We start from the raw sequence: 27337 nt of genomic DNA on the forward strand, positions 1-27337 counted from the left end.
TGGTTAACACCGGAAGCGTTGATGTTGTCAGTTCGTTTCCTTCAAAACAATAAAGTTATTGCACGAAGATTAAATCGTACCCGCCGCACAAGATCCTCTAGTCTATAGCAAAAAATTCGACGTTAATTCTATGCGTCTTCATATATAGGTATTCAATTCACTAGAAACTCAGTACAATCGTACGTATAGACTAAATCACAAAAAGAGTGTTTTTTTTGTGCTTCTTAAGTTTTAAAACTAAATCAACTATTAAAAACAAACAAAAATTTTTGTTTCTGTTTTTCTGCGTAAAATTGTTTGCAGCAATTTAGATATATTTTTATTTTATTTAAGGCTATATCCGTTTAGCATTATTACTGTTGAGCTTCAACAATATGTAAAGCTGGGTATCATCCAAGCTCTCGTTATCGTTAGGAAAGATAGTATTAAGGTTTGAGAAGTATAGAAATATGATACCAATTCTTTCAAAGATATCAATATATCTAAATTGTTTAAAGTTGACAATGAAGTGGACGGATATATTTTCACTAGGCTACTCATTTTTAACAGTATTTTAATACATGATTTGTATCATACTTACTCGATACTTACTCGATAGTAATAGTACACTTGTAATTAGCCTCAGGGGCCTTGAGAAAGTGCCTCAGAAGTAAGAATTTGGTTAATACTATGGTTTACCTGGATTCCAGCATTAGGCTGAGTTATGTTTCAGTCTGAGATTTAAGTCTTAAGTCTCTAATGGTTTTGGGTAAGAAACTGTTATGAAAGAGGCGAGTCACGGCATATATTGATGTTGGTTCACCCCGGGCAGCAGCACGTGTGATTATGGCAGTATCCTTTCTGTCAGTAGTAATCTCATCATAAGCAGAAGCTAGCACATTATGCCTACTTTCATGTGATAGAATCTTCATCAGTAAAGCTGCTCTCTGATTTATTCTTCTGGATTCAAGCGATTGTAAACCTAGCTTTTCATGGGTGTTGCTGACACTATCTCTACTTTAAGATTGGCTATGAATCGTGTTGCTTGGTTTTGAACCATTTCCAAGTAGCGGATGTTACAATTACAGGCCTCCAAAATTGTTATAGTTTTGGAAATTTAGAAACAATAAAGGGTGGTGAGAGCGAGATGGGATATGGTCGCCGACCAAAATTTGTTGTATTGTGTACAATTGCTTCGTTGATTGAACTACTACAATTGAAAATAATTGTTCTAGTTATCAAATAGAATCGTAAAAACAATAAACAGCATTTACTCTTCTTTGAAATTTTCAGTAGTAGCATTAGATAATTGTTTATCACTTGCTTTTAAACAAAGCTAACCAGTTATAACCAACAAGCAAACTAGTTTTGCATATGGTAATTTGAGAGTGTATGATGTTCAAATATTTGTTGTTTATTTCTTCTGGAGCACTGTCTTTAAAGAATAGAGAAAGCATAATATTATTATGCTTTATTAGTTATCTTGAGGTGTTGACTGATGTTCTAAAAAAAGAATCAAGGAGATTGACCTACTAGAAGCTGAGATATAGCCAGCCAAACACAGGTCTACCTAATAAAGAATCAGAGGAAAACCCTTCGAAAATCCCGAAAACTGTGACGTATAAAATCGACTTAATGTTCATGTGCCGGAGTTGTGCACCCTTACCACCGTTACGTATAATGATTGTTTTGGCTACGAGATGTGAAACGCTTCTCGCGATAGTAAATAATTTACAGACTAGCTCTGGTTTCTCAGGAAAATCAAGCAAACATTATGTGGTAAAGGCATTTGCCCACAACCCCTCGCCGTGATTTTTCAAAACAGAAGAGCAGATTTTGACTATTGTGCTTCAAATTTTAACTCGATCTCCACGGATATGCTCCGAAGATCCTCTGTTCAACGAACGGCGCGTGTATAGTCTATATGCAACATCCGCGATAGCAGTTCGTTTAGAATAAGAAATGAGAATGTGAATTTTTGTTCATTCATCATTTTTCTATTGTGTATCTACTGCAGCATTTAGTTGATTTTCATGATTATCGTCACTATTAACAGACTGTAAGTTCACTACAGCCATAATCTTAAAAAGAATAACTTGACCGTGCTGCTCTTGCTGTAAGAAAAGAAAACGATAACTTTTGATTTGATTTTTCTATTGATCTATTATCTTATCTATGATTATTTTTTATGATTAATATAATAATCATAATGCATATTATACAAAATAATAATATAACTGCATATAGAATAAATGATGTAACTGATATAATTTGTAGAAAGCGATAGCAGAATGTTGCGAAATAATAGATGCGTGTAATTATTTTATTCTAAAACTAATCTACACGTCAGAGGGACTGGTTCGGAATTCTCAGAGCAATGATTGTTAGGCCCAATTTGATTGTTCTATACTTCCAGGGATTAAACCAATTAAAACGCCGTGATTGTTATAGGAGAGCGCATTAGTTGGCTTAATTGACCAATGGCACACAAGTCGATTTCATACGTCACATATTGATGACTACCAAAACACTTATGTTTTTTGGTAGACCTGTGTTTGGCTGGCTATATCTCAGCTTCTGGTTGGTAAATCTCCTTGATTCTTTTTTTAGAACATCAGTCAACACCTCAAGATAAATAATAAAGCATAAAAATATTATGCTTTCTCTATTCTTTAAAGATGTTTTTTTTATGTTTTCTAGAGTGCCATATTTAAAGGTTTAACAAATACTATGCCGATTGGTTATTAATGACGACCGTGCATTTAGAATGCGCAATGTCGCTATTTTCACTCATCTTCTGTTTTCTTAGGAGTGATGTTAGACTGGCTGAAAAAATTAATCTGTGGGTTATCGCATGATGAGATATTGCCTGGTGGAATTGCTGAGAACAACATAAACAGATTCAAGGTCGCCACAGACGCTTTACTCTCATCTGAAGTAGGTGCAATGTTTTTTTCTTTATTAGGTTTGATCCCTCATAGATTCTGGTAGAAGGCAATGTCCACTAATATATTGCATGAATTTGTAGTAGTGGCAACTAACTCAATTGCATTAGCAGTGTTTGTAATTTTTTCTACAAGTTCGTCATTATTGCTTGCTTGCTATCAGTGAACAGGTTTTAAAATAAAATCCAAAATGCAGTGCAAGAAAGCACACCAATAACACAGCTTATACTAGAAATTGAGTCACTCTGAAATGGGGTAAAGCAGCTTAAAATAATAAGTGTTTGAAAAATAGAAGTTATTTATTCTTCAAAAAGTCTTCTAAAAATTAGGCCATTTACGTTACAAGTACATAATAAAAGTTGGCCTATCATCAACAAATAATTTTTCATGAGGCCCATAGAGTGCGTTGCATAACGGTCATTGCAAGAACTATTCTAGTGAAGGGGGAGGTTGGCACACACCAGGTGCGACCAAAACTGTCACTGGTTGCACCAATTATCATGGATCATTTGAAAAAGGAAAAGGTATCAGAATAGACGGGTATTGGGAGGTGGGGATAAACCCCTATCTCAGTCAGCAGTTCAGCATTGGCTGAGCGATTGATGACTCAAGTTTTGCTGGTATTCACTGCACGATTGAGTTAGTGATATTGTATCAGCTATAATTATGGCGTAACAACGACAAGGGATATGTTTAAAGTAGTCAAAAGATGCCGCCTGTCATTTGGTAAAACCTTAAGTAAAACCATAAGCAAAACAAGAGCTATTGATCACTTACAAGACAAAAGGCTAATCTGAAGCATTCTACTCTGCTACAACAAGGGTGACTCCGAACTACCAACTCATTGACAATTCGGTAAAATGACATTTTCTTTTTTTATTTTGTGCTCCATGCATGAAGACACTTTTAAGTAGTTGTTTTCACGTGGTGCTTGGGTAGAACGGGTATACTGAAGAACAACCACAACCTGTTGTTGTTAGTGTTGTTCGGTATACCAGTTTGTGAACCCTTTGTTTTCTTTATTTGTGCTAGTACTTTGTCTCTTATTACTCTTTCAGAGCGGCGCCTAAGACTTGGGTGCTTTAAAGCACATAAATTACATAATTTTTTCATTGTATATTTCAATACATCAGACTCTTGGCTTTCGAATGAGCTATTGTTTGCCATGGTGAGACAGACATTGGTTGGTGTTTATAGGATTTCCCCAGAGCTCTACCGCGAAAAAGTTTACTGGCAGTCTCAAATTGTGACGTCACAATTCTCATATTCGTTGTTGTGTGCTCTTACCGCTTATTTATCAACTACGAAAGTGACGATAATGACGCTAGAGGCAGGCGAAGGTAGGACAACTCCAGAGAAGGAATGAAGATGACAAAGAAATCAGTGTCATTAGTTCTTCATGTACATATTATTTCTATAATAAGTACCTCAGACTCCAAGAACCATACTATATTTTCCCGATGATATTATGCACTAGCTCTTTACTTTTAATGCGATGTTAAGGGTGCCGACTGAGACTAATTAATTTCAAGCATTGCGTGATCTCGCGAAAGTGCGATTGACATTTAGTCCTAGGGCCACGCAACCGCAGGTCATAATTTAATCGATGTGATTTCATTACCTTTATCAACGACGGTACATTTAATTAACCCAGAACATTTGTTTGTATTGGTCGGGCGTTAGCTTGATCGCGGGCATTGTTGACAGTGTTCGAAATGGGGGGTACGCAGGGGTACGGCGTGCCCCTACGAAGAATTAGTGGGGATACTCTCTAGGACGCGTACCCCCTCTTATAAGGTTGCTCATATCTTATTAAATGCGGTAAAACCGGAAGGAATTGAAATATTCACACGTTTTTTTCCTTTCTTTCCGAACGTATATTAGCTCGATTCATTAGTTCATTACACCGAAAACAGTGCACGTTTTTGGGACGAGAGAATCCCGCTACTAATCTTTAATTTCTTCAGACAATTTTTTGCTATTATAGCGGATCAACTAGATTGTTTTGTTAAAAACCTGAGAACCGATCAGTTTTCTATCAACCAACACAATCGACGGGACCCTGTGTCGGCTGCCCTGTGGAACCCTCGAATAGCTTAAGATTAATCATTGCTTGGATTCTTCTCTTGTGTTTTGGATGGTAGTTTTGAATATATTCTTGCTTATTATACTAGTTTCTTCATTTCTTTCAATTCATGATGAATCAGCATGGGCCAATAGATAAATTCTTTAAAGGTGAGTAAGAATTAGTGACTGTCATGAATTTAGAGTCTGTATTTAAAAAAATAGTGATTGACTGAGCTTATCATATAATAATATTCATGGTGGCTTGGAGATGGGACTGTTTTGTGTCTGGGGTCTGTGTGGACTGTCCATAGCATTTTTTGACTCGCTCACATCATAACCTGGAGTCTCCATAGTCATAGAGCACACAGGTTGTGCAACTAAGCCCACTTTTAATTTCTTACTGAACACAACACAAGGTTTTAAGTTATGTAAAACAGCATAATTTAGGGGCATTCAGGCTAAAAGAATTTCGCTGGGGAGTACCCCCGGACCCCCTCTACTGAGAGGGTGCAGCGCCCTTTTCAGACTCACCCTGTAAGCGGCGAGCAGGGCCGTTGGCCCTGGCACTACCCTCCTGGCATGACAGAGAATACCCCCAAGAATCTCTCTCCACTTCAGACACTGATTGTTGATTATCTAGAGTCTTAGTTTGTTATTAGCGCTCTCCGGGTTTAATAGCACTGATTGTCACAGAAAAACGCAGCCTCAATGGCAGTGAAAGGGATCGACGACCTAAGGCTAAATGAGAATTATGACGCTACATTTTGAGTACCTGAACCAAGTGTTTTTTTGCAGGACGTACTTTTGACACTCCGTTTTTCATAGTTCTATTATTCTATGTGTATTGAATATAGGCTCATTCGAAAGCCAAGACTCGGATGTATTGAAATATATAATAAAAAAATTATGTAATCTATGTGCTTTAAAAGTGAACTTAGACAAATTTTGAGTAGATTTTATCAGAACGTATTGGTATCTTTCTGTCATTTTTTAATGTTTGAGGAGATCTGACTGTCAGGATGTTTCAAGATTAAAATTGATGAAACTTGGTTGCTGTTGAGATGCTCAGAAGAGAAGTGTGTAAAATAATGTCACTAGTTGCCATTGTTGCTATAGTTGATATCAGCTGTAGTTGCTATAGTTGATATCAGCTGTAGTTGCTATAGTTGATATCAGCTGTTGTTGCTATAGTTGATATCAGCTGTAGTTGCTATAGTTGATATCAGCTGTTGTTGCTATAGTTGATATCAGCTGTTGTTGCTATAGTTGATATCAGCTGTAGTTGCTATAGTTGATATCAGCTGTAGTTGCTATAGTTGATATCAGCTGTAGTTGCTATAGTTGATATCAGCTGTAGTTGCTATAGTTGATATCAGCTGGAGTTGCTATAGTTGATATCAGCTGTTGTTGCTATAGTTGATATTAGCTGTAGTTGCTATAGTTGATATCAGCTGTAGTTGCTATAGTTGATATCAGCTGTAGTTGCTATTGTTGATATCAGCTGTAGTTGCTATAGTTGATATCAGCTGTAGTTGCTATAGTTGATATTAGCTGTAGTTGCTATAGTTGATATCAGCTGGAGTTGCTATAGTTGATATCAGTTGTAGTTGCTATAGTTGATATTAGCTGTAGTTGCTATAGTTGATATCAGCTGGAGTTGCTATAGTTGACATCAGCTGTTGTTGCTATAGTTGATATTAGCTGTAGTTGCTATAGTTGATATCAGCTGTAGTTGCTATAGTTGATATCAGCTGTAGTTGCTATAGTTGATATCAGCTGTTGTTGCTATAGTTGATATCAGCTGTAGTTGCTATAGTTGATATCAGCTGTTGTTGCTATAGTTGATATCAGCTGTTGTTGCTATAGTTGATATCAGCTGTAGTTGCTATAGTTGATATCAGCTGTAGTTGCTATAGTTGGTATCAGCTGTAGTAGCTATAGTTGATATCAGCTGTAGTTGCTATAGTTGGTATCAGCTGTAGTTGCTATAGTTGGTATCAGCTGTAGTTGCTATAGTTGATATCAGCTGTAGTTGCTATAGTTAATATCAGCTGTAGTTGCTATAGTTGATATCAGCTGTAGTTGCTATAGTTGATATCAGCTGTAGTTGCTATAGTTGATATCAGCTGTAGTAGCTATAGTTGGTATCAGCTGTAGTGCTATAGTTGATATCAGCTGTAGTTGCTATAGTTGGTATCAGCTGTAGTTGCTATAGCTGATATCAGCTGTAGTTGCTATAGTTAATATCAGCTGTAGTTGCTATAGTTGATATCAGCTATTACATTCAAGTTGAAGTGTTGCATGTCTCTATTCTATCAGTCTCTTTGCAACTATAGACGTTATAATCACACTTTCGCTTGATCTGAGCGTTTTTAACCGCTATTGAGTAGTGTTCATTTTATATGTCTTTATACCGGATTTAAAATAATGCATTTTGGAAAAATCATTTTTATTAGTAATCCGGCACACGGCAGAAATCAGAAATTTGTGCATGGATTAACTTGTTTCTCTGAACTATAGCCTGTTCACAACATAAAATGTTTTGATTGTTGCTAGTACAAATAAATGATGAGAATGCATTGTTACCCTATCGTCACCCGCAGCTGCTATGACTGATATATCGACAATGCTATTTTAACAATAGGCCATTCCTATTCTTACAAGATCTGAAAGTAGGCCAACAACCATTAAAAATAAACTTACATAAAATCTTAGAAAATTTTATCAGAAAGTATCAATGTTTTTCTATCATTTGCGATTGTTTTTAATGTTTCAGGAGATCTGACTGCCGCAATGTTTAAAGATGAAAATTGGCAAAACTTAATCGTGATTCAAATATTAAAAAAAGTACAGGCAAAATGACGTCACTAGTTGCTACTCTTGCTATAAATGAGATCTGTTGTTACTTTCAAGTTTCAGTGCTGCGTGTCTCTAGTCTGTCAGTCTCTTTACAACTATAGACATCACAAGTTCGCTTGTTCTGAGTGTTTTAACCGCAATGAACTTTTATCAATTTTAATCTTGAAATATCCTTGCAGACAGATCACCTCAAACATCAAAAACAATTGCAAATGTTAAAAAAGTATCGATACTTTCTGATAACATCTTCTAAAACTTTGTACATGTTCCATTTCAAGTCCTTGTATAGGCTATTCAATCGTTATAAAAAATTTTGTTATAACAAGATTTGACTTTATTCTTTGTTGTTCTGCTGTTGTTACTAGCATCGTGTCATCTAACATGCAAACGGAGTTCATACTTCCTCACTGGGGTGAGTGGTAGGTCATTTGTCAAAGCCATCAGTTTCGCACACGCTAGTACACATAATTGGTTTATTATTGAGCAATAACTCCAAGCCACACTGCAAACTATGAGTTACTGTTATCTTCTAATAGTAGATGAACCATATCAATGCTTCCGTTGGCTTTTGCTTTTGACAGGTAGCCCATATGAGCAAGTATCCATTTAGTATTTAGGTAACTCAAATATGCTTGAGCTTGCATTGCTTTCAGGTCCATCACGGCCTTCTGTTTTACTATCAGGTGAAATAACAAACTTTAGCTGCTAAATCTGACATTGCAGCATCCTAACACCTTTTGTATACAACTTTTATTCACCAGTATTGAATGCAATTAGTGGAAAACTGAAGCTTGACTGCATCATGATAAATGACCAAATGCTGGTAGAATGATTTGTCAATTTATTTGGTGTCTGTTGTATTGCAATAATAATTGCAATAATAATTGCAATAATAATAACATGTATTTATTTTTATGCACAATCTAGATATTGATGAGGAAGGGTTAGAGAATGGCTTGTTAATGCTTGGTTCATATTTGATAACTACACGCTTTCACCGGTTTACATTAGTTAACAAGTTGCAAAAGTTTAACAGAGCCAAACATTTGCATATATTTCATCTCTTATTCACCTATGTTCACATACACTTTCCTCCAGTTTTCTGTTAGTCTGTCTAATGCAAGCTAGGCTAACACGTAGCCAAAAGGTTACAGTGGTGGAGTTACCACCTGCCTTCGTCATACTCACTTGGCTTTTAAAAGAAAAACCTTTTTGTTTGTGTAATGGCATCAACCAGCTGTGTAAGGTGGATCAATTATAATTTCAGTGCGATGAAGTCAAAGAGATTATGTTATAATAGAACATTCCAAATCCATCAAAGACACCACATTTGTGGTCAGGTATTTGTAGGAATGTAGCCTTAAATTCATAAAAGGTTTCACTACATCAATGGATTCCCTTCAAAATTAAATGGAAGACGGTTAACTGTTACTGTCATATCCATGCATTCTCATTAATATCTTACACAGACAAACTGGGTGTCACGCTTTGCCAAGTGTGATAAGAAAAAAGTCGCAATAAGTTTATGCCACCAGCACTGACAACATGATTAACTACAAAGTCTTTGTATGATTTCAACCCATAATTTTGGCACAAAGTTTTACTAAGGCTATCATTTGCAGCTCTTGTCTAGCGTTAGCCATTCGGATGTTGACTGCCTATAACTTTCAGCGTAACTCTCTCTGGGGTACATACCACGTCTCTTAGCGGCCTGAGAGCATATATCTTATATGTGTAGTGTGAGATATTGTTTTGAGCTTTTGATGGTTTCTCACTTACACGCTACTTTATGAAATAATAATTCGGAAAGTATTGAAAAAAACTGCTCTAAAATTAGATTTTGATTAGGTGAAACATTCACCAATTCAAAGTAGGATTTTAAAAATTTAGTGCGTAGCTTTCTTTGTAAACAAACTTGAGATGTTTCTGTTCAGTTGACAATATACTTCTAATTTAATGGCAGGATTCTTTTTTAAATATCTGCTGACATTTCTGGTACAATGGAAATAAGGAACTGTTAATAAACTTTATTTTATATTCTATGTTCTTCTGTAAACCAGAAATCAGACCTTTTTAATTGAAATCTTCGGGCTTTTAATTTCTTGATTAAAAGTACGGTTGGAAGTACTCCACTGCCCATTTTGTTGGCATACTATGAATGTTGAATTGTCATTTTAACATTCTTATCTCATGTGTCCATAAAATTGTCGAATGGGTTTGCCTTATTATGTTGGCATCTCTCTAACGATGTAACTTGTCGCCCGAATAATAAAATGTAATGCTGCATGTTTGCAGTCACTCGGAAGTCAAGGTGAAAAATCTGGAATACTGGAGGTAAACGATGATGAGCTTGTTCATTACCAGAAAAATTCAGAGCCGATCAGGTGGTCCTACAGGTGTCTGAGGCGCTATGGACTAGGTAGGTACATCTACATATCTATTCAATTTTTAAATTCCAGTTTGTCATTATCTGTGTGTTAGTCCGTGTTAACAGTATGCATTATTAACGGCATTGTCGGTGTATCATAAAATTTCTTATTACCGTTTTGCTCAAATACCGTTGAAAAGTCTTAGGGAAGACAACCATCGTTTATGGATATGCGCAGGCACCAATGACTGCTGATCTCTCTCTCCATTCAGCATTAGATACTGTTTAATGCATTTGACAGAGAATTATGTGAAGGCACTCTGAAAGCACCTGTCTATGAGGTCACCACAAATGTCTATAAGCAATAGGAAGTTGTTGCCCTGTTCATAGAATACCGTAACTGATTGACTATTAGAATTTTGTTATGGACAAGTGATGTTAAATGAACTGTGATAAGACATAATGTGATCAGTTGTCTGCTCTTTTGCTAGCGATTTTATAAAAAAAAAGAAGACAACTCTTAATATCATAATAGGCGTTGTTGTCTAGTTTCCGCGTCGTTCTATGGAATCTATGCAATCGTTTGATATATTCGCAATGCCTTCTCTAAACAGAAAATTAAACGCTCCACATCTGAAATGCTGAGATTGGTTTACATTTGTAAGATCAGTGCTTCACAATTATGGAAGTATGTCATGCATTGCCTGCTCCTTTATTTATCTACTAGCTGCATTACCCGCCTACAGTAACAGATTCACGGGCAGCATAAGGTTTATTGAGAGTTGGCTTTCGTACTGTAAAACAACTCCAAATATGCAGTTACATCTCCCTCTCTCCATCTCTCCCTCTTTCCCCTCTCTCCGTCTCTCCCCTCTCTCTCTCTCCCCCTCTCTCTTCCCCCTCTCTCTCCCCTCTCTCTCTTTCCCCCCCCCTCTCCTCCTCGCTCTCTCCCTCTCTCTCCCCTTCTCTCCCTCTCTCTCCCCCCTCTCCCTCTCTCTCCCTTTCTCCCCCCCTCTCTCTCCCTTTCTCTCTCTCTCTCTCTCCCTTAGTTCAACGCAACACTTGCGGATAGACAACATTTTTGGTTTTTCTGTCGGGCGTATGAAGAAACAGTTTTCGGCGTGTGCCTACTTTTGAGCAGGCGACGTATAGCTGGTCATGGCTGATGCAGGGTGACAGTAAGTCGATAGCAGCTGCTCTCTTTCTTTTCACAATAGCGTATCGCAACCCTCGGAGTACTCGTGAAAGTTCTGTAATAGTAAGTTACAGTAGGCCTACTCGTAGCTGGAAAAAAATTAGTAACTCGGCTGCTGAAGGAAATGAACATGACCCACTATCACGAACAGCGGCAAATCCAACGTTATTAAGTAGTGGAGATGTGGCAATTCATATACAATACAACATCGTATAAGAAACACTTACCTTTTTGATGTGGAAATTTAGTAGGTGAGAAATGCGTTTTTCCAGTGGCTCCAAGAAACAAACGTTTACGTGACCTTCTCGGTACACGTTGGCAGTAAATATTAATTGCATGTAAATAACTACTCGTTAATTTATTTTATTTAATAAATAGTACATTTGTATAGCTGTATAGACACCTTTGTATAGGCCGCAGAACTCAGGAAGGCGCTTTTTAACACGGCAGAAAATTTGCTGTTTAAAAAGCGTGCTAACCGGGGATTTCGGTTAATGCGCCCGAGCGGTGAAAGAAAAACAACAGAATCGCCACACCTTTATATAAGCCGCTTGGCTCAAATCGTCAGAGAAAAGTAGCGGCTAATAGTCCATATTACGAAATTACGATATTTAGTATTCATATTAGTTCGGTTGGCTTCGTTCGACCGAATGGAAAAAGAAAGACCGCTCTATAATTTATTTACTGTTACTACACATATTAATTCAGTTCGCTTCGTACGACCGAAATTCTTACGACGATAAAAGGAAAGACCGCTCTATAAGGCAGACTCAATCAAACAGACAGACAACGATTGCCGTTTATATAGTAGATAGAGAACAGCGTTTTTCTAGTGGTTGCAAGAAACAAATGTTCACATGACCTTCCCGGTACACGTTGGCAGTAAATATTAATTAGATGTAATTTACTACTCATTAATTTATTTAAAGAGTAGTAAATTTTATTTATTCACTACTAATATTTACTACTAATTTAATTTTACTACTTACTCATATTAATTAAGTTTGCTTTGTACGATCGAATCGAAAAAAAAGACCGCCATATAATTTATTTATACTGCTCATATTTGGGAGTTATCGGTGACTCAATATATCGAGAAGACAACTCATACTATTAGCACATCAGTATTTATCGTCCATCCCTACGATGAATAGCAGGTTACGTATTATAATAAAGGCATGTACAAACCGGAGATTCCCGTTAATGCGCCCTAGCGGTGAAAAAAACCACAGAATAGACACGCCCTTATATAAAAGTAGCGGCTAATAGTCGGAAAAGTACGGTACTCTATAAAGCGGACAGACAGATAGACAACGATTGCCGTTTATATAGTAGATATATAGATCTGAGTGTTTGTCTTTTTATCACACCATGTGTCAAGTTCTAGCAATATCAAACCCTGTGTCCAGTTATGCCAATTAAACTCTAGCAATGAAAAATCTGCATGGCACTAGTTTTGATATCAGGACCTCCAGATCTAGAGGTGGCGAACTTAACCATTAATCTACACAGAATACATTGGATTCATTGGGCAAATAGTCATAGCATTGGTTAAGATACTCGCGCTACTCACAAGGCTAATAACTAGCACTGTTGACCTTGATGTGCAACGATTATTAAGCTGGCCCAAAATGCGGGTATTGTTTTAGTAATGATTTAGCTTTCCAGGTTAGTTACTCAAATTCTTTGGGTAATTATTCTATTATCCGTGCATTCGGCTAGTATGTATATACATCATACTCAATGTTTGTCAGTCTGTCTATTCATGTGTCCAATTAGAGCGATTAAAATCTGGCGATGAGAAATCTGCGTCCTTGCAGAGGGTTTTGATCTCGAGCCTCCACGTCTGAAGGCTAGCGATCTAAACCACCACACTGATCGTTCAACTGACCATAGCAATGAATGATTGTGATGACATCTATTACATCGGTTGAAATACTCACGCTTTAGCTTAGAGGTTATTAACTAGCACATTTCATCATTCTACGTAACGATTATTAAGCTGGCTCCAAACCCAGCTATTGTTTTAGTAAAGATTTAGACCGACTAGCTTACGAGGTGAGTTCCTCAAATTCCTTGGGTAATTATTTTATTATCCGTACATTCGGTCAGTTGAGTTATATTGGCCAATGACTAAAATAATTAGATTTTGTATTGCAAACTGTTGATACAGGTGGTATTGAACTGCTTGCATCAACTATTTGTAAGGCTTTGTACTACGAAATCAGTTTCCCAAATTATCTGTGGTAAAACTACTCTGTAAGTTAAGCAGTTATAGTATCTTGGAATCTCTAGGCTCAAGCACACTGCGATATGTAGCACGATATCGCGCTGGATTTGCACCGATTTGCCCTGGAAATCGCCCAGCGAGTTGATGCTGAGCGATAGCACTAGACTTTCTCTATAAGAACTTTATCGCGCGTGAGGTGCATTTTGATTAGTTGGTTTTTCCCATAATGTTTTTCGTGTTATTGTTCACCATCGTACGGAACAAGATTTTGCTACGATTGAAACATCATCAAAATGAACATTGAATAGTTAATAGAGTTATTCAGAGCACACCCATTCCTGTACGTCCTGTACAACACAGCACACAAAGATTACAAAGAAACCCAGTTGAAAACCAAAAAAATTTGAGAGTCAATCGTTGCGCAGGTTGACCATTTTGAAAATTATAAATAATTATGATTTATTATATTAAAAATTAAAAACTGCTATAAATTAAATTATATATATAAAAATCGTAAAATACTACTGTTGAAAATACAAAAATAATTTGTCTTGTAGTATAAACTTCGTGAAAGTGAGATATGCCTAAAACAACAGCAAAAGTTGTTTGCGTCGTTGTCTAGATGGCGCCATTTTGACCTAAATTTATAAACAACTCCGAAGAAACTGATGATACGGAATTTTATTGGCAGTTTATGAGCGTGCTCGCATTATCGTTTGCTGGTGAATCGCTCAAGTGTGTTTAAGCGTGGAGATATCATTGGTGTGGTACACAACAACGATGTCTCCACTCTCCGCATACCGCACGCGATAAAATCACCTAGTGTGTTTGCACCTTTAGCGTTGTATCCATGAAAAATGTGGCCTTATCAGAGGATGATATGCACTCCTTCGAGCTAAGGTTAAATAATTTAACTAATTTTTAGGCTAGGTTTTGAGATATCCGTGCTCAAAGTGACAGCATTACAATGATGATGAAGCAGACGCGTAAGGACAATAGACATGGTTTTATTGAACGCTTGAAGTATATTTGTAAAAACATTTCGACGAATGAGGTTGCATGAACATGTGAACCCAAGCACATCGTGTTCAACTACATTCCATTTGGGCCGCATTGGAGAGGGATTCTCACCTACAGCGTTTTCGTGATGGCTGCGATTAACTGTTCGTTTTTGAGTTTTTAAGAGCTTGTAATCACATTTCCACATATTTTGCACCTACAGCACAGCAGAGTAAGACATGGTGAACCTTTTGATACCAAATAACTGTAATGTGAATTTTGTTGCAAGTCAACCTTTAAAGAAAAGAAACCATTGAATGCCTTAGGCAATAAAGCGAGTCATTGCTGCCTATTAGTACACAATTGGACATTAAATTTTGCCAAATCTCAGAATTGTTTTTTCTTTGTTGCTTAGGTAACAACACCTTCCTGTTTGAGAGTGGGCGGCGATGCAGCACGGGTCCCGGTCTGTTTGCTTTCAAGTGTACTCAGGCTGATATTCTCCACAACATATTCACAGAGAAGCTGAAGCGGTTTGCTTCGAATCGCAATGCATCTATGGGAAGTAAGTAGATTGCCCGTGATTCTCATCCAGTTTATTCCTCTTCATCTCAGGCTGAGACTAAATTATTAAATAATTGTTTTTGCATTTAGCTAACAGTCTTCATCGGCGACCAGAGTTTGTCGCTGTACAAACTCCAAACAGATACTCAGATGATGTGATGATATCAGCGTCGATGACTACCAGTACAGTAGTTGAGGAACCCTACTTGACACCATTTCCAATGAGCCAGGTATTAGCTGATGAAGTCTCAGTTTGTGTAGGCTTTTCAGAGAGAATGTATTTTCTAAGCAAATGACAGCGATAAGAGAAAACAAAGAGAGCGATGCATATATGCTAAAACAAAATTTGCACGAACAGGCAACTCTAAAATACTAACCAAAAATGTAAAACTGTATTCATACAATTTGAAGTTGTCATAGATTGGCAAATATATTGGAACAGTCCATACATCGGTTAACTAGTCAAAATCTTTAGTCAAATGCTTTAAGAATGCAGAACTTTGGTCATGTCCTTGTATAGACATCAGTACCTTAACTGTATACTAGGTAACGCCGATTAGCATCTTTGTTCCTTGTTAATTTACATATGTAAATCGCGAGTATTAAACCATAACTGTCACGTACAACTTTTATCGTATTTACTAGGTAAATCAAACACGCTGATTCCGATTTTGTACTCAAAATAAAGATTTGTCCAATAACTTTCAGAGTAATGAAGGCTTTTTTACAGCGTTTTAATATCGGTCTCGAAAACAACACGATCGGCACAACAAGCTCCGCCCATAAATACGTGTCGTAACCTAGCTTTTTAGGATCAGAAGTTACGTAGGGATGTTTAGACCGATTTAGAATAATAGAGATAGGTGTTTTAAAATCCATTAATATCTAAATTCAGCCTTAAAAATAATCTGTCTTTTCTGGAAAATAGATAAGCTATTTAACATTGCATATTTTAAAAAGCGCGATAATAACGCTAGCTTGTGATAAAATCGCGCTTTTTGAGCTCATTTCTCTCGGCGTTCAGCCTATTTAAACATCATGTAACAAGCTATGAGCAATTTTAAATAGTTTATATACCTTTCATAAAAGACGGAGATCTTTTTACAGGCTGGATTTAGATAATAATGGGTTTTAAGACACCCATCTCTATTATTCTAAATCGGACTAAACATTTCTAACTTCCGTTCCTGAAAAAGCTAGGTTTCGTCACATATTTATGGGCGGAGCTTGTAATGCCGATTGTGTTGTTTTCGAAACGGATATTGAAACGCTTTAAAAGAGCCTAAATGACTTTGAAGGTTAGTGGACCAATCATTATTTTGAGTACAAAATCGGAATCAGCGTGGCTGATTTACTCAAAAAGTACGATAAAAGTTGTACTTGACAGTTATGGTTTAATTCTCAGATGAAACTTTCTACTGTTTGAATTAACCAATCAGAGATTTGATTATATTTAAATTAACCAGTCAAAAATTTTGCTGTGCATTTGTCAATGAAACTTCTGTGCGCAAACTACACATTTGGCAAAATTTGTGGTTTGAAAACATGCTTTGGAAAACATGCTGTTTACAATTGAAATGATGATTAAATGTGGTATCAGTTTCACCTTTTTCAATCTTTTCCTTTGACCGTGTTTCCACTTCAGTCTAATCTACAATAGCCGATCTTTTCATTTACCTCTGGCAAACTGACAGAGAGTTAGATGTCACTATTTTTACTTTCTTCTTTTACTGTCTAGACTTATGCCAATGGTGATGCAATAACCGGCCATAAGAATGGACAGACTTATATAAACTGCATGGCAGCTGGACAGGGAAATCCTGATTCAGATTACATAAACACAACATCAGCTGATACCGGTACAGAATCAAGACAAAATGCTGCCCCAAAAGGTATATGCAATTTATGCTCTAGTTTCCTTTAGTACTTCCACTGTTGCAGCAGGAACTGTGAATACCATAAAACCTTTATTTGACTGCCTACCTGAGAGGATTGAAAAATAGAGCGCCATTCTTTAATCGAAAGCCTTCTCCATTTGCCCGCCACTTTACAATCCTTGATCTTTACAAACCCATTTCAATTGATCAGTAAAAATAGTGTCAACAAAATCATTAACAAGGAATCGTTTACAACTTTACATCAATAGCAATTAATTCTCTCGTCCAACTCCAAATCTCTTTTTTTTCGTTAAAATTTTGAACTCAACTCCATAGAAGTAATTAATATCTGTCTCAGGCTAATATCAGTGACTTGTTTAGCGCGGTCTTGATGCTTCGAAGTACGTGTATTTAACAATGGTTTACATTCACGATTGTACCAAGGTTACATTTAGCGAGCAAAAATTTTACGCGTTGCATTTGTGCTAAATGCAACGCGTAAAAGTTTTGCTCTGCCAAAAAATTGTTTGGTCGCTAATATCGACTAGTTCAGCAGTGCCGAAGAAGAGTTGAGGTCAGAAGACATTGTGAAAGGTATTGGACAACCGGAAAATGATTGTTCCATCGAAAGCAACAATCAGCTATCCGAGCAAACGATGCAAATAGTTTTGTTTTTAAAACGTTAACTTTTGTCTCTGCAAGTAATATAAGTGTATATAAGTAATATAAGTATGATTCATTCATGTCACTTGTTAATGAATATATATTTGTAGCATTTGATAGATGATTGTTGTATAACTTATAAATTTACTGACTTATAGCCTATTATTTGTTAGCATCATTGTGGTAATCTGATCTTACAATTGATCGGCGCTCCTAACTCCTCTTCTATTGCACATATAAAGCTAGTTTTGGCTGCAAACTGTAGCAAACATACATTGTATTAATGAGTGTAATGAGCTTTTATGCAATATTGGTAAATATAGATATTAAATATGTGAATATAAAATAGAGATACGGCTTCAAACTTAGACGGAAATACAAATTGAAAGCTTCAACAAATTGCAAAGGAAACAGGCTATAATACCATCGCAGGTTAATAGCAAGCAATAGATATCAACTGGTTGAAATATTTTTCGGTTTCTCAATGCATATTTATTAAGAAATTTTTGACAAGATAGAGGTAAGTTAACAGATTTATCAAATCTGAAAGGTTTAATATCGTTCTACCGGAAGAAGAGAGCTAAATAGAGGCGACATTCGCTTCACCCGTAAAAGAACTAAATTTGTCTTCCGAAAATTCTGACGAGCCATTTGAAAAGTACAACGCCAGCCTCTATTTGAACGCCACCTCCAATTGACTGCCACTATAGAGGAAGGGTTGAAAAATAGAATGCTATGGCATTCAATTAAAGGTTTTTCAGTAATCTAATTGGTTATATTGTATTATAATTGAGTAATATCTTGCCGATGAGGTGTGGTGGTAAACTTTGGTTTGCTTTGCTGGTTTTTGGTCTAGTCTGATCCAAAAGATGGGCTGAAGGAGTATACTACTTTTTATTGTGAGGAAATTTTTTTCTTTACCGCCTCATTCTATTTCTTTGTTTTGGCATCCTTGGCCAGTTTTTGTGTAAAGGTCTCATCAACAAGCCTAAGAATATCACGTAAACTGTGAGATTAACTCTTTTGCTATGAAGGCCTTTATAACGGCTCTAAACCAAATTGATACCAATTCGATCAGTATCTATCTATACCAAACCATTGATCATGGATCAAGGAGTTAACAGATATACCCAAAAAATTTGCTACAATAAGTTTAGGATATTGCTGATTATTTTTGGTTATTTTTATGGCTAGGATATCGATATAGGCATATATCATTTTGGCAAAAAAACTAGTCAGTTTTTTGTTTACCCAGAATTCACAGATAATATCGTGGTTTCCAATTGTTTTTACTTCCAGTTTAAGATTAAAATAAACATTAGAAACAGCAACTATTTCTGCTAGTGAAGTTCTTCAACATTTGGCCTCGAAAATTTCTGATAATTATATTTCTATATTAAAGAGTGAGGTCTGCATTTTCGTCAGACTGCAAAATCGATAGCGTTTTTCTTTTTTACCGGTTTCGCTAACGTAAACAAATATTGAACATGGCTTTTGTTTGACAAGTGCATTGATTCTTTTGCAGAACTTTCTTGTGGTTCCTAAAACTTTAGTTAAAAGCTCCATGACAGAAACTCTTTTACAAAGAAATATTAAGTATACAAGCAAAAAGTTGTGTAGTGAAAGAGTAAAAGTAAAATTAAGAGCAGACACAAGCAACCTCATAAATATGAATAAGAAACTAAGAAATGGCAGCTCTAGATTTTAATAAATTTCAAATTGAATATCCATGTATTCAAAATTGATTCTTGGGTTTCTGCCTTCTTGTAGAGAAGGTAGAACTTCAGAGAAAAGGTTATTCATTTCATTATTTTACGCTAATGATGGTTTTGGATTAGGGATGGTTTTGGTTTCATTTTTATCTCCTAATCTTACAGTGAAAAGTTCAGCTAATGGCAAGCCTGGTGCTGCTACCAGAGAGCTTAACTACGCTGATCTCGACTTGCCCCAAAGTAATGCTATCGACTTCCCTCAGACAGCTCGAAAATCCAAGGCAGGTCTCCAGGTATGTTTTCCCTCCCCAACCTGTGCTAATTTTGTGAAGGTACCCTATATATATACACTAGTTGTTAGTGCTATGTGATATTACACCACATGCCAAAACGATATATTGGCCTGTGAGCTATCGATATTGTTCAGTATCGAAACCTTGGAGTTATGCTCTCTCGATATAGATTATTGTGCTGCTTCACAAAAAGCATAAATACAAGGTCGATAATCGTGGCCAAATACAAAAATTAGGAGTTGTCTTTTCTCTCTAACTTTACACTCGTTCTTTCTAGCCGGTTCGTTTCTAGAGGATTCTCAGAGATAAAGGAAATTCGCGGGCTCGTAAATAAGTTTTCAGGAACTAGTGCTGTGCCGATATTGAGTCACGAAAGCCGGCGATAATCGATGTTGGTTTTGCCAATTAAACACAGAAATTTATCGTCTTGACATGATATCGAAAACGTTGATATACCCGATTACAGAATCGACTTAAACGCCCCAAAACGATATCGTCCCACATAAAATCGACACCTATCGTGCAATATCGTTTTATCGTGCAGCAGTACTAGTTGTGCTACCCGGCGTTGCCCGGGTAATAAAAAGTCTTTGGTCAGAAAATTGATTTGTATTTAACATTTACCATTCTAACTTTTAAACTTCATATCACGGGAAAAGTGTTTTTTGTGCAGTTCAAATGAATTAAGGAGAAAAAGAAAACAATTGTAAAGGTTTTCAAACAACTGTAACTTTTAAATTTCATATTATGAAAGCAGTGCTTTGTTGAAATAAATTAGGAGGAAAAATAAAAATGTAAAGGTGTTCAAATGTAAATGTGAAATCATTAGCAAGTAATGGCTAGATATAGTCTGTTTTGCTACGATTACAATGAAAAGTTATTTGGTATACGATTATATGATTTTGGTTCGTTTCAGTGTTTCCATCATAAGGTAAAAATATCGTATAGAGGTATAGAGTGGTAAAGAAACCCATAGTAATTATCCAATGCAATCACTTCCTGGTAAAATTCGTCGTCATAAAAAATATTAACAAAACAATATGTTAACTTTAGTAACTATAATTACCTACTATAACTTTAGTGCATTTTGTGGTTATGATCTGCAAGAAAATTTAACATTACAATGTGCCATGTGCCGAGTTCTCACCTTCAAGACAGACGTGTAACATAAATGCTGAATCTAAATTATATAAATTTAGCTTACTAAAAGACATACTTGAAAGAAGTTTTAGTATGCATTTTGGTAAACTTTTAACCACAATTTTAACGCTTGTTTGCGAACTCGTTTTTATTATAATTGATGATGGCGAACTGAGATACAATCGCCAATATTCAATTTCGAGAAAATTTATTGTTGATATCGTTTTGTGGAAAACTAATTAGCCCTAGTACGGCAAGGTCAAAAAAGCATCGTGTTTTATAGAGTTCAATTAATACGTCATTTAGCGCGTGCAATCGTGACAAGGGTGAATATAGTATATAGTAAGAGCTATGAATCGCAATAGCCTTCGTAGACTCTTGGTTCGATAATTGGGTTACAAACATGCAGTTACAATCTTCGGGGGTTCAAATCCAGCGCGATGAAAGATTTTAATTACAAAATTTTAATAGCTGTAGCTGGACATGCTGAAGGGCAGACAAACATTGAGAGTTATATATTACACATTTATATGTATATATATATATATTAGATTTATATACACACATATATATATACATATATATATGCAAATATATTTCCACCCATCATGCTGCTCATATCAGCAATGTTTAGTGTTTAGGAGATCAGTTGATTGCAAAAGCATGACTCTAATCTGAACAAACTTGATAACTGATATTTTTCATTCTTCGAAACCGAAAAATACAATCATGTCATAAGTCTTTGTCTAGAGGGCACCTTTCTTACTTATATTGATTTACTAGCTGTTGCCCGGGTATTAAAAATCAGCTTATAAATATTGAGAAGTAATGAGTTGCCTGCCGCTTGCTGTTAGCCTGGCAGATTGCCAATGAAAAATTTTAGTAAGCCAACTAATGGCAATCACTTACTTTCTCAATCACCCTGCTTAGCACGCAAAGCTGGTGGGTATTTGATCTCATATAACGATTTATATCGGCTAACTTGCTACTCAATCTCTTTGGCCTAATGTATACGGTGAGCGGTAGGGTCTGAGATCAAATCTGCCTTACCAGCAAATGGCCAGCAAATAACAATGGCCAGCAACCTGTATACCTGGCATACCCGTGTTGCTGCTAAATTGCCCAAGTGTGTTGGGGCACACGCCAGTGATATTTTCGCACTACTCATGATACACCCGTTCTAAAATCGTTTAGTGTGTGTGCGCCTTGAGGACTCTTGTTTCAAAGAAAAATTATATCTCTCTATTTAGTGAGCAGTTTTAATTATCCCTCAATTTTAAAACGATTGGTAAAGTCACTTACTGGAGAATTAGTCCTCCAAATACTGAGACTAATTTTCTGACCTCAACGACCATTTTTAGGGCCTCCATATTGCAATGAGTTGTTGAAACATCTAGAAAGAAAAAACATTCGGGAGTTACAATCATAGGTTGTTTTTTTTATTAAAATTGAACAATTTGTAACACTTGTAGATATACTCCTTTTGAATGAGAACTCCCTTATCAGATTGTTAACAGTATAAGTCATCAGAACATATATATATATATATATATATATATATATATATATATATATATATATATAGCCTATATATAGCCTATATATAGCCTATATATAGCATATATATATATATAGCCTATATATAGCATATATATGTGGTTTTGGGATATATCCGTAAAAAAACTGGGAAGTTATTCAAATTCAAAGCCGAAAAAAGCATACATTACCGATCATGTGTATAAACTACTTTGTCTCACACTGTATTCAGTTACCGTCATAACATACCTGAATTAAACTTATCTGTTTTACGGTTAACATCTGTCCAGCTGAAATCGTGATGCGTCCTATGCAGATATGCCTTTATTAGCCTTCAAATATTGTAGTTCTCGGCCTGACAGAAGTGCATGTATATATTTGTTTTATGACTAGCATTGACAGTAAATATGGCTGACTTGATATTCTGCATTGGACTCCAGTGTTGGTCTGTAGTCGACATGAGTGGCTAATCATCTTGCATTCAGTCTTTAGTCTACTGTTCCCTAATGCGTGTTTCCACAGGCTGACAAACCAACTCTTCAATACATAAACCTACAGCACAGTTCTGATGAGGACGATGACGCTTTCCTTCCAGAAACCATCAACCCTCTCTCTGTTGATCTGGCTGGAGGCAGAGCTGACTCTGTTTCTGTTGGATACATGAATGTGCAGAATGGCAACAATGGCCGTATGTCTATTACTTGTGGCAGTAGGCTCGCTTTTGGCAGCTTCTAGTATCTATGTGAACATAGATCCTCTATAGATCTATGTAAAGATTTCTGTTTCTTTTGGAGTTGGCAATTTATCAGTTGTCACATGTCAACAAAACTCACATATAGATTAGAGAGCACAATTTAGTATTTCTGTTTTGCTCATATCAGCAATCTATTTCATTGCTGCATGCTAGGTGTAGGTCATAGGAAGTATTAGTGTAGGTCATAGGAGGTATTAGTGTAGGTCATAAGAAGTATTAGTGTAGGTCATAGGAAGTATTAGTGTAGGTCATAGGAAGTATTAGTGTAGGTCGTAGGAAGTGTAGGTCGTAGGAAATGTAGGTCGTAGGAAGTGTAGGTTGTAGGAAGTGTAGGTCGTAGGAAGTGTATGTCGTAGGAAGTGTAGGTCGTAGGAAGTGTCATTCTCATCAGTGTTCATTTTAAAAAACAATGAGCTCCAATCTTTCAACCATTTCATTGAGTTTCAATACATTTTTATTGTAATTGCTGTTATTTTTTATTTTTGTCGATAAAATTAGGTGCGCACTTGTATCAATATACTTGATAGATGATCCCCTCCTGATCGCATCATGCAGAGAATTTGGAATAAGAATTTGAAAGTGTGAGCATTGGAAAGCTTAAAATAGTTTACATCGTACGAAAAATGTGCATAACACAGAGTTATTGAGCTGTTCACGACACAATTGACACCAAGAATTTTATTTTTATGTTTAGACTAGTGGTTGAGAGTGATCAGTAAAATAAAATTCATGGAGTTGTCTGCTCTTTCGTAGCATTGACATCTGTGGTACAAGTGTTAGTAATATTTACAATTTGTCACAGAACTTGTACATAGTTTTACTAAAAGGTATTTAGTAACAATGTCATGAATTTCCCTAACATTTAAAGTGCAAGTTGAGGGTTATGGGTGCTGACTAGCATTGTTGAGGACTTATGGGTGCTTTGCACCCATAAGTCCTCAATAAGTCCTCAACATAGTTTGCACTTATGCAAACTACATATGCGTTTTAGCTAAACTCACATGGAGATTAGAGAGCACAATTTACAATTGTTGTTTTTCATATAAGCACTCTATTTCATTGCTGCAGCCTCTAACGGGAGAACGTATTGTGGTAACCTTGTGTATTTCAGGCAAAGGCGCATCCCCTCTAACCTCGTCAGTGCCCAACAATACACAGTACACAACCATAGACTTCCATAAGACAGCAGCCATCGCTAGTACAGCCAATTCGGCACATCAGTCAGAATCGTCTGAGGGCTTGAGGAAGACGCGCCATGACAGTTCAGCCGACAACCTTAGCTAGTCACTCGTACTATGAGAATGAGGTCTGCTGTCAGGCAGGCAGCATTGCAAACAGTGCTTCGCCAGTGTTTTTATTCCCTTATGGATGTTTCTCAATTCAGTATTTGCCGTGGAATTACAATACGTGTAATATTTATCTTTTCTAGTCATTATCAAATTTATAAATACTCCATTTTTTGTATAACTGCTGGGTCTTTAGCTCTATCGTAATATTGGCTAAGGTAAGCGCAGTAAACCTTATTTCACATTTGAGTAATGGGACTATTTAGAGCTATTTTCGTGGGTGTTGTGTTGTTCATTGCATGCACGCTTTTGGTTATTATGTCCTCATGTTTTTGTGCCATTGTTTTGTTCAAGCGTTATGAAGGCATCTGATTGTTGCTTCAAGTGATATCAGCTCGTCTGATTGGTGGCCTGTTGTTGCCTTTGGAGTTTTGTATTGAAATGTACTTCCTGCTACGTCCTCACAGCAAATAACAAAAGATTTTTTGAATAATTGTTTTTGTGTCATTACAAAGTTATTTTTTATTGTTTCGGAAGTATCATCTGGATCTTACTGGCTATCTGCCACAAATCAGCGGATTTTAATAGCGTGCTCATCGCTTCACCTCCATATTTTGCATGCACCATTCATCTCCAATGTAAAACAAATGTGCATATCTGGCCTTTGTAATGACTCATACGATCTGCTTCAATGTAGCACTCGATGCGTATCTCGTATTTTATGCACTTGTTTTAAAGCTGGCCTTGATAAGCTACTAAACTGCATAGAACTACCGGCTTTTGCGAGTTTTCTTATGCGCAGAAGGTGCAATAAGTTATTTCCTGTCTCATGCTATTGAAAACTTTATTTTAGTGCATTGCCTATTCGTATTAACCACACCATCACTGTACGCACTTCCCAAGTTGATTTTATAATCGTAAGACTTAAAGATTTGGCTGTGTAGGATGCTGCTTACCGCATAGTTTGAGTTTTACCTATCCTTCATAATATTTTGAGACAATCTTCGTCAGCCGCAGTCGGTGATACGCTAGAGACATGTGCCGTCATAGAAAAAACTGTGTATGAGCTACTTTGTGTCTTCATGTGAAAGCTTTATATCTTTGTGTACTGGACAATCCATGCTTGATATTTGAAGAATTTATATCTGCTTCCTTCTACGGTGTTGATGGTTTCCTTACACGCATAGTTATGCTTAGGGTTTGGTTTTAGAATCGTTGTATCTTTTATGTACATAAAGCATTATAATATATGATTGTTTCACATAAAAAAGTGTTTGTCTCGCATTAAAATCCTGATATTTGTATTACATCGAGCTAACATGGACCAGTAGATAAAGTTAACAAGTTGCTGTCACTTATATTTGGGTTTAGCTAAACGTTTCAGATATCATACCTCATTTCAGTTATAAATACTATTAACATTTGTTTACCAAGTTTACTCAACATGTTAAGTTATAAACAAAGTATTTTTGTTACCAGTTTTAAGACCTAAAAGCTAAATCGATGAGACTTGAGTGGAAGTGAGATAAAACTCACTGATTTGGGGCATGTCTACATCTCCAATGAATGTTAGTAGCAGATTTGTGTAGCGAAATAGCATGAGGTTGCACTATTTGTTTCATGCACTAGATGAGGTACCTATTTTGGTCACCAGGCTAAATAGACATGCTGTGACAATTACATCAAGCAGGTTCAAAAGGTGTTGCAAGGTGAAGTACTTGAGAATGGGTGTTGGCTCACAATGACCGTTGCGTAATACTGAAACGAGTCCTTGTATATTTTTGGACCAAAAAACAAGCTTTTTTCAAATTTTAAAAAGTTGCTTTATTTACCACTCTGCGCAGTAGAATGTGCTATTTCAGAATCTATGCATTTTATTGACAGAAGCCAAGGCAAACTCTATAGAAAAACATTTGTATTGTGACCCTGTAATGAAATTTTTTATTATAAAAACCACAGGGATGCAGTGGTTATAACCTATTCATTTGCAAAATGTGCTGCAGTAAATCTGGTGGTAAAATGGCAAGTCTGTATACAACCTAAAAGTTGCCATGCGGTCTATTCAATGGTAATGCTTACTTTCATGGACTTAATCTATAAAGAGTGATAGCCTTGGTATAAGTTTGACTATGTTTGAGTATGTAAACTTTTGATTGGCTGAAGTTATCGTTACAGGCTTGCTATATCCATATCTAATAAAATTCAAAAATGCAGGTTTTCAAAGAATTTTAGGAACAGGGTGAGTTGGGAAAGCAAGCGAATGTGCTACTGTTCACATCAGGCAGTTGGCAACTTTCCTTGCTCTTCAAAAAGCATACTTGTCACATTTAAAACGTCGCAACGTATTTCATTCATATATTTAAGGAAGATGAGTCTAATCACGTATATACGGTCAAATAACAATATGTTTTTGTAGTGCGACTACTCAGTAGCACAACTAGTATAACGCTATTGCAGCCTCACAGTATGCAAATTTATGTTATTTGACAAGAAAAAGTACTAGATGAGAAACCAGAACATGAGAGTGAAACACAACTCTTGCTGCTGTTTTATAATCCCACGACCAAATGAGCAGGAGCGAAGTTTGAGAGCTTTTATGATAAATGCATGTGCACACAACTTACGAAAATTATTCATCAACAACGTCACAAACCCTTGTTTTGAAATCTCATCAACATTTAACCATCGTTTTGTAGAGTTGTTAATGTATAATAACGATACAAAACCCATATAAGCCTATTTAAATATGTTACCAAATCTTTGTAAACCGTTCACATTATCTTAAAACTTACCCATCTGATCGGATTATACACAAATAGACAGATTAATTTGACCGAAAATTGTTATTAAAACTTGCTAAGCCTTACTTT

The 27337-nt window shown here is 36.3% G+C and overlaps 1 protein-coding gene across 1 annotated transcript; it reads left to right on the forward strand.

The window, feature by feature from the left end:
• Positions 1–341: 341 nt before the first annotated feature.
• Positions 342–25731, forward strand: LOC137408409 (uncharacterized). Its single transcript, XM_068094929.1, has 9 exons — positions 342–430; positions 2789–2916; positions 10146–10269; positions 15058–15207; positions 15297–15436; positions 16945–17098; positions 19624–19751; positions 22950–23115; positions 24293–25731. Exons 2-9 carry the CDS (start codon positions 2794–2796, stop codon positions 24463–24465), a joined length of 1158 nt encoding a protein of 385 aa, XP_067951030.1. The 5' UTR covers positions 342–430; positions 2789–2793; the 3' UTR covers positions 24466–25731.
• The last annotated feature ends 1606 nt before the right edge of the window (positions 25732–27337 follow it).

This window comes from Watersipora subatra, chromosome 11 (genome assembly GCF_963576615.1).
Source record: "Watersipora subatra chromosome 11, tzWatSuba1.1, whole genome shotgun sequence".
NCBI lineage: Eukaryota > Metazoa > Bryozoa > Gymnolaemata > Cheilostomatida > Watersiporidae > Watersipora > Watersipora subatra.

Bases quoted from the DNA above. Each gene is read 5' to 3' on its own strand.
- LOC137408409 (XM_068094929.1), top strand. From the start codon at position 2,794: ATGTTAGACTGGCTGAAAAAATTAATCTGTGGGTTATCGCATGATGAG. The intron at 10,270-15,057 runs GTAGGTACATCT...TTTGTTGCTTAG, and splicing joins TCTGAGGCGCTATGGACTAG to GTAACAACACCTTCCTGTTT. The intron at 23,116-24,292 runs GTATGTCTATTA...TGTGTATTTCAG, and splicing joins GCAGAATGGCAACAATGGCC to GCAAAGGCGCATCCCCTCTA.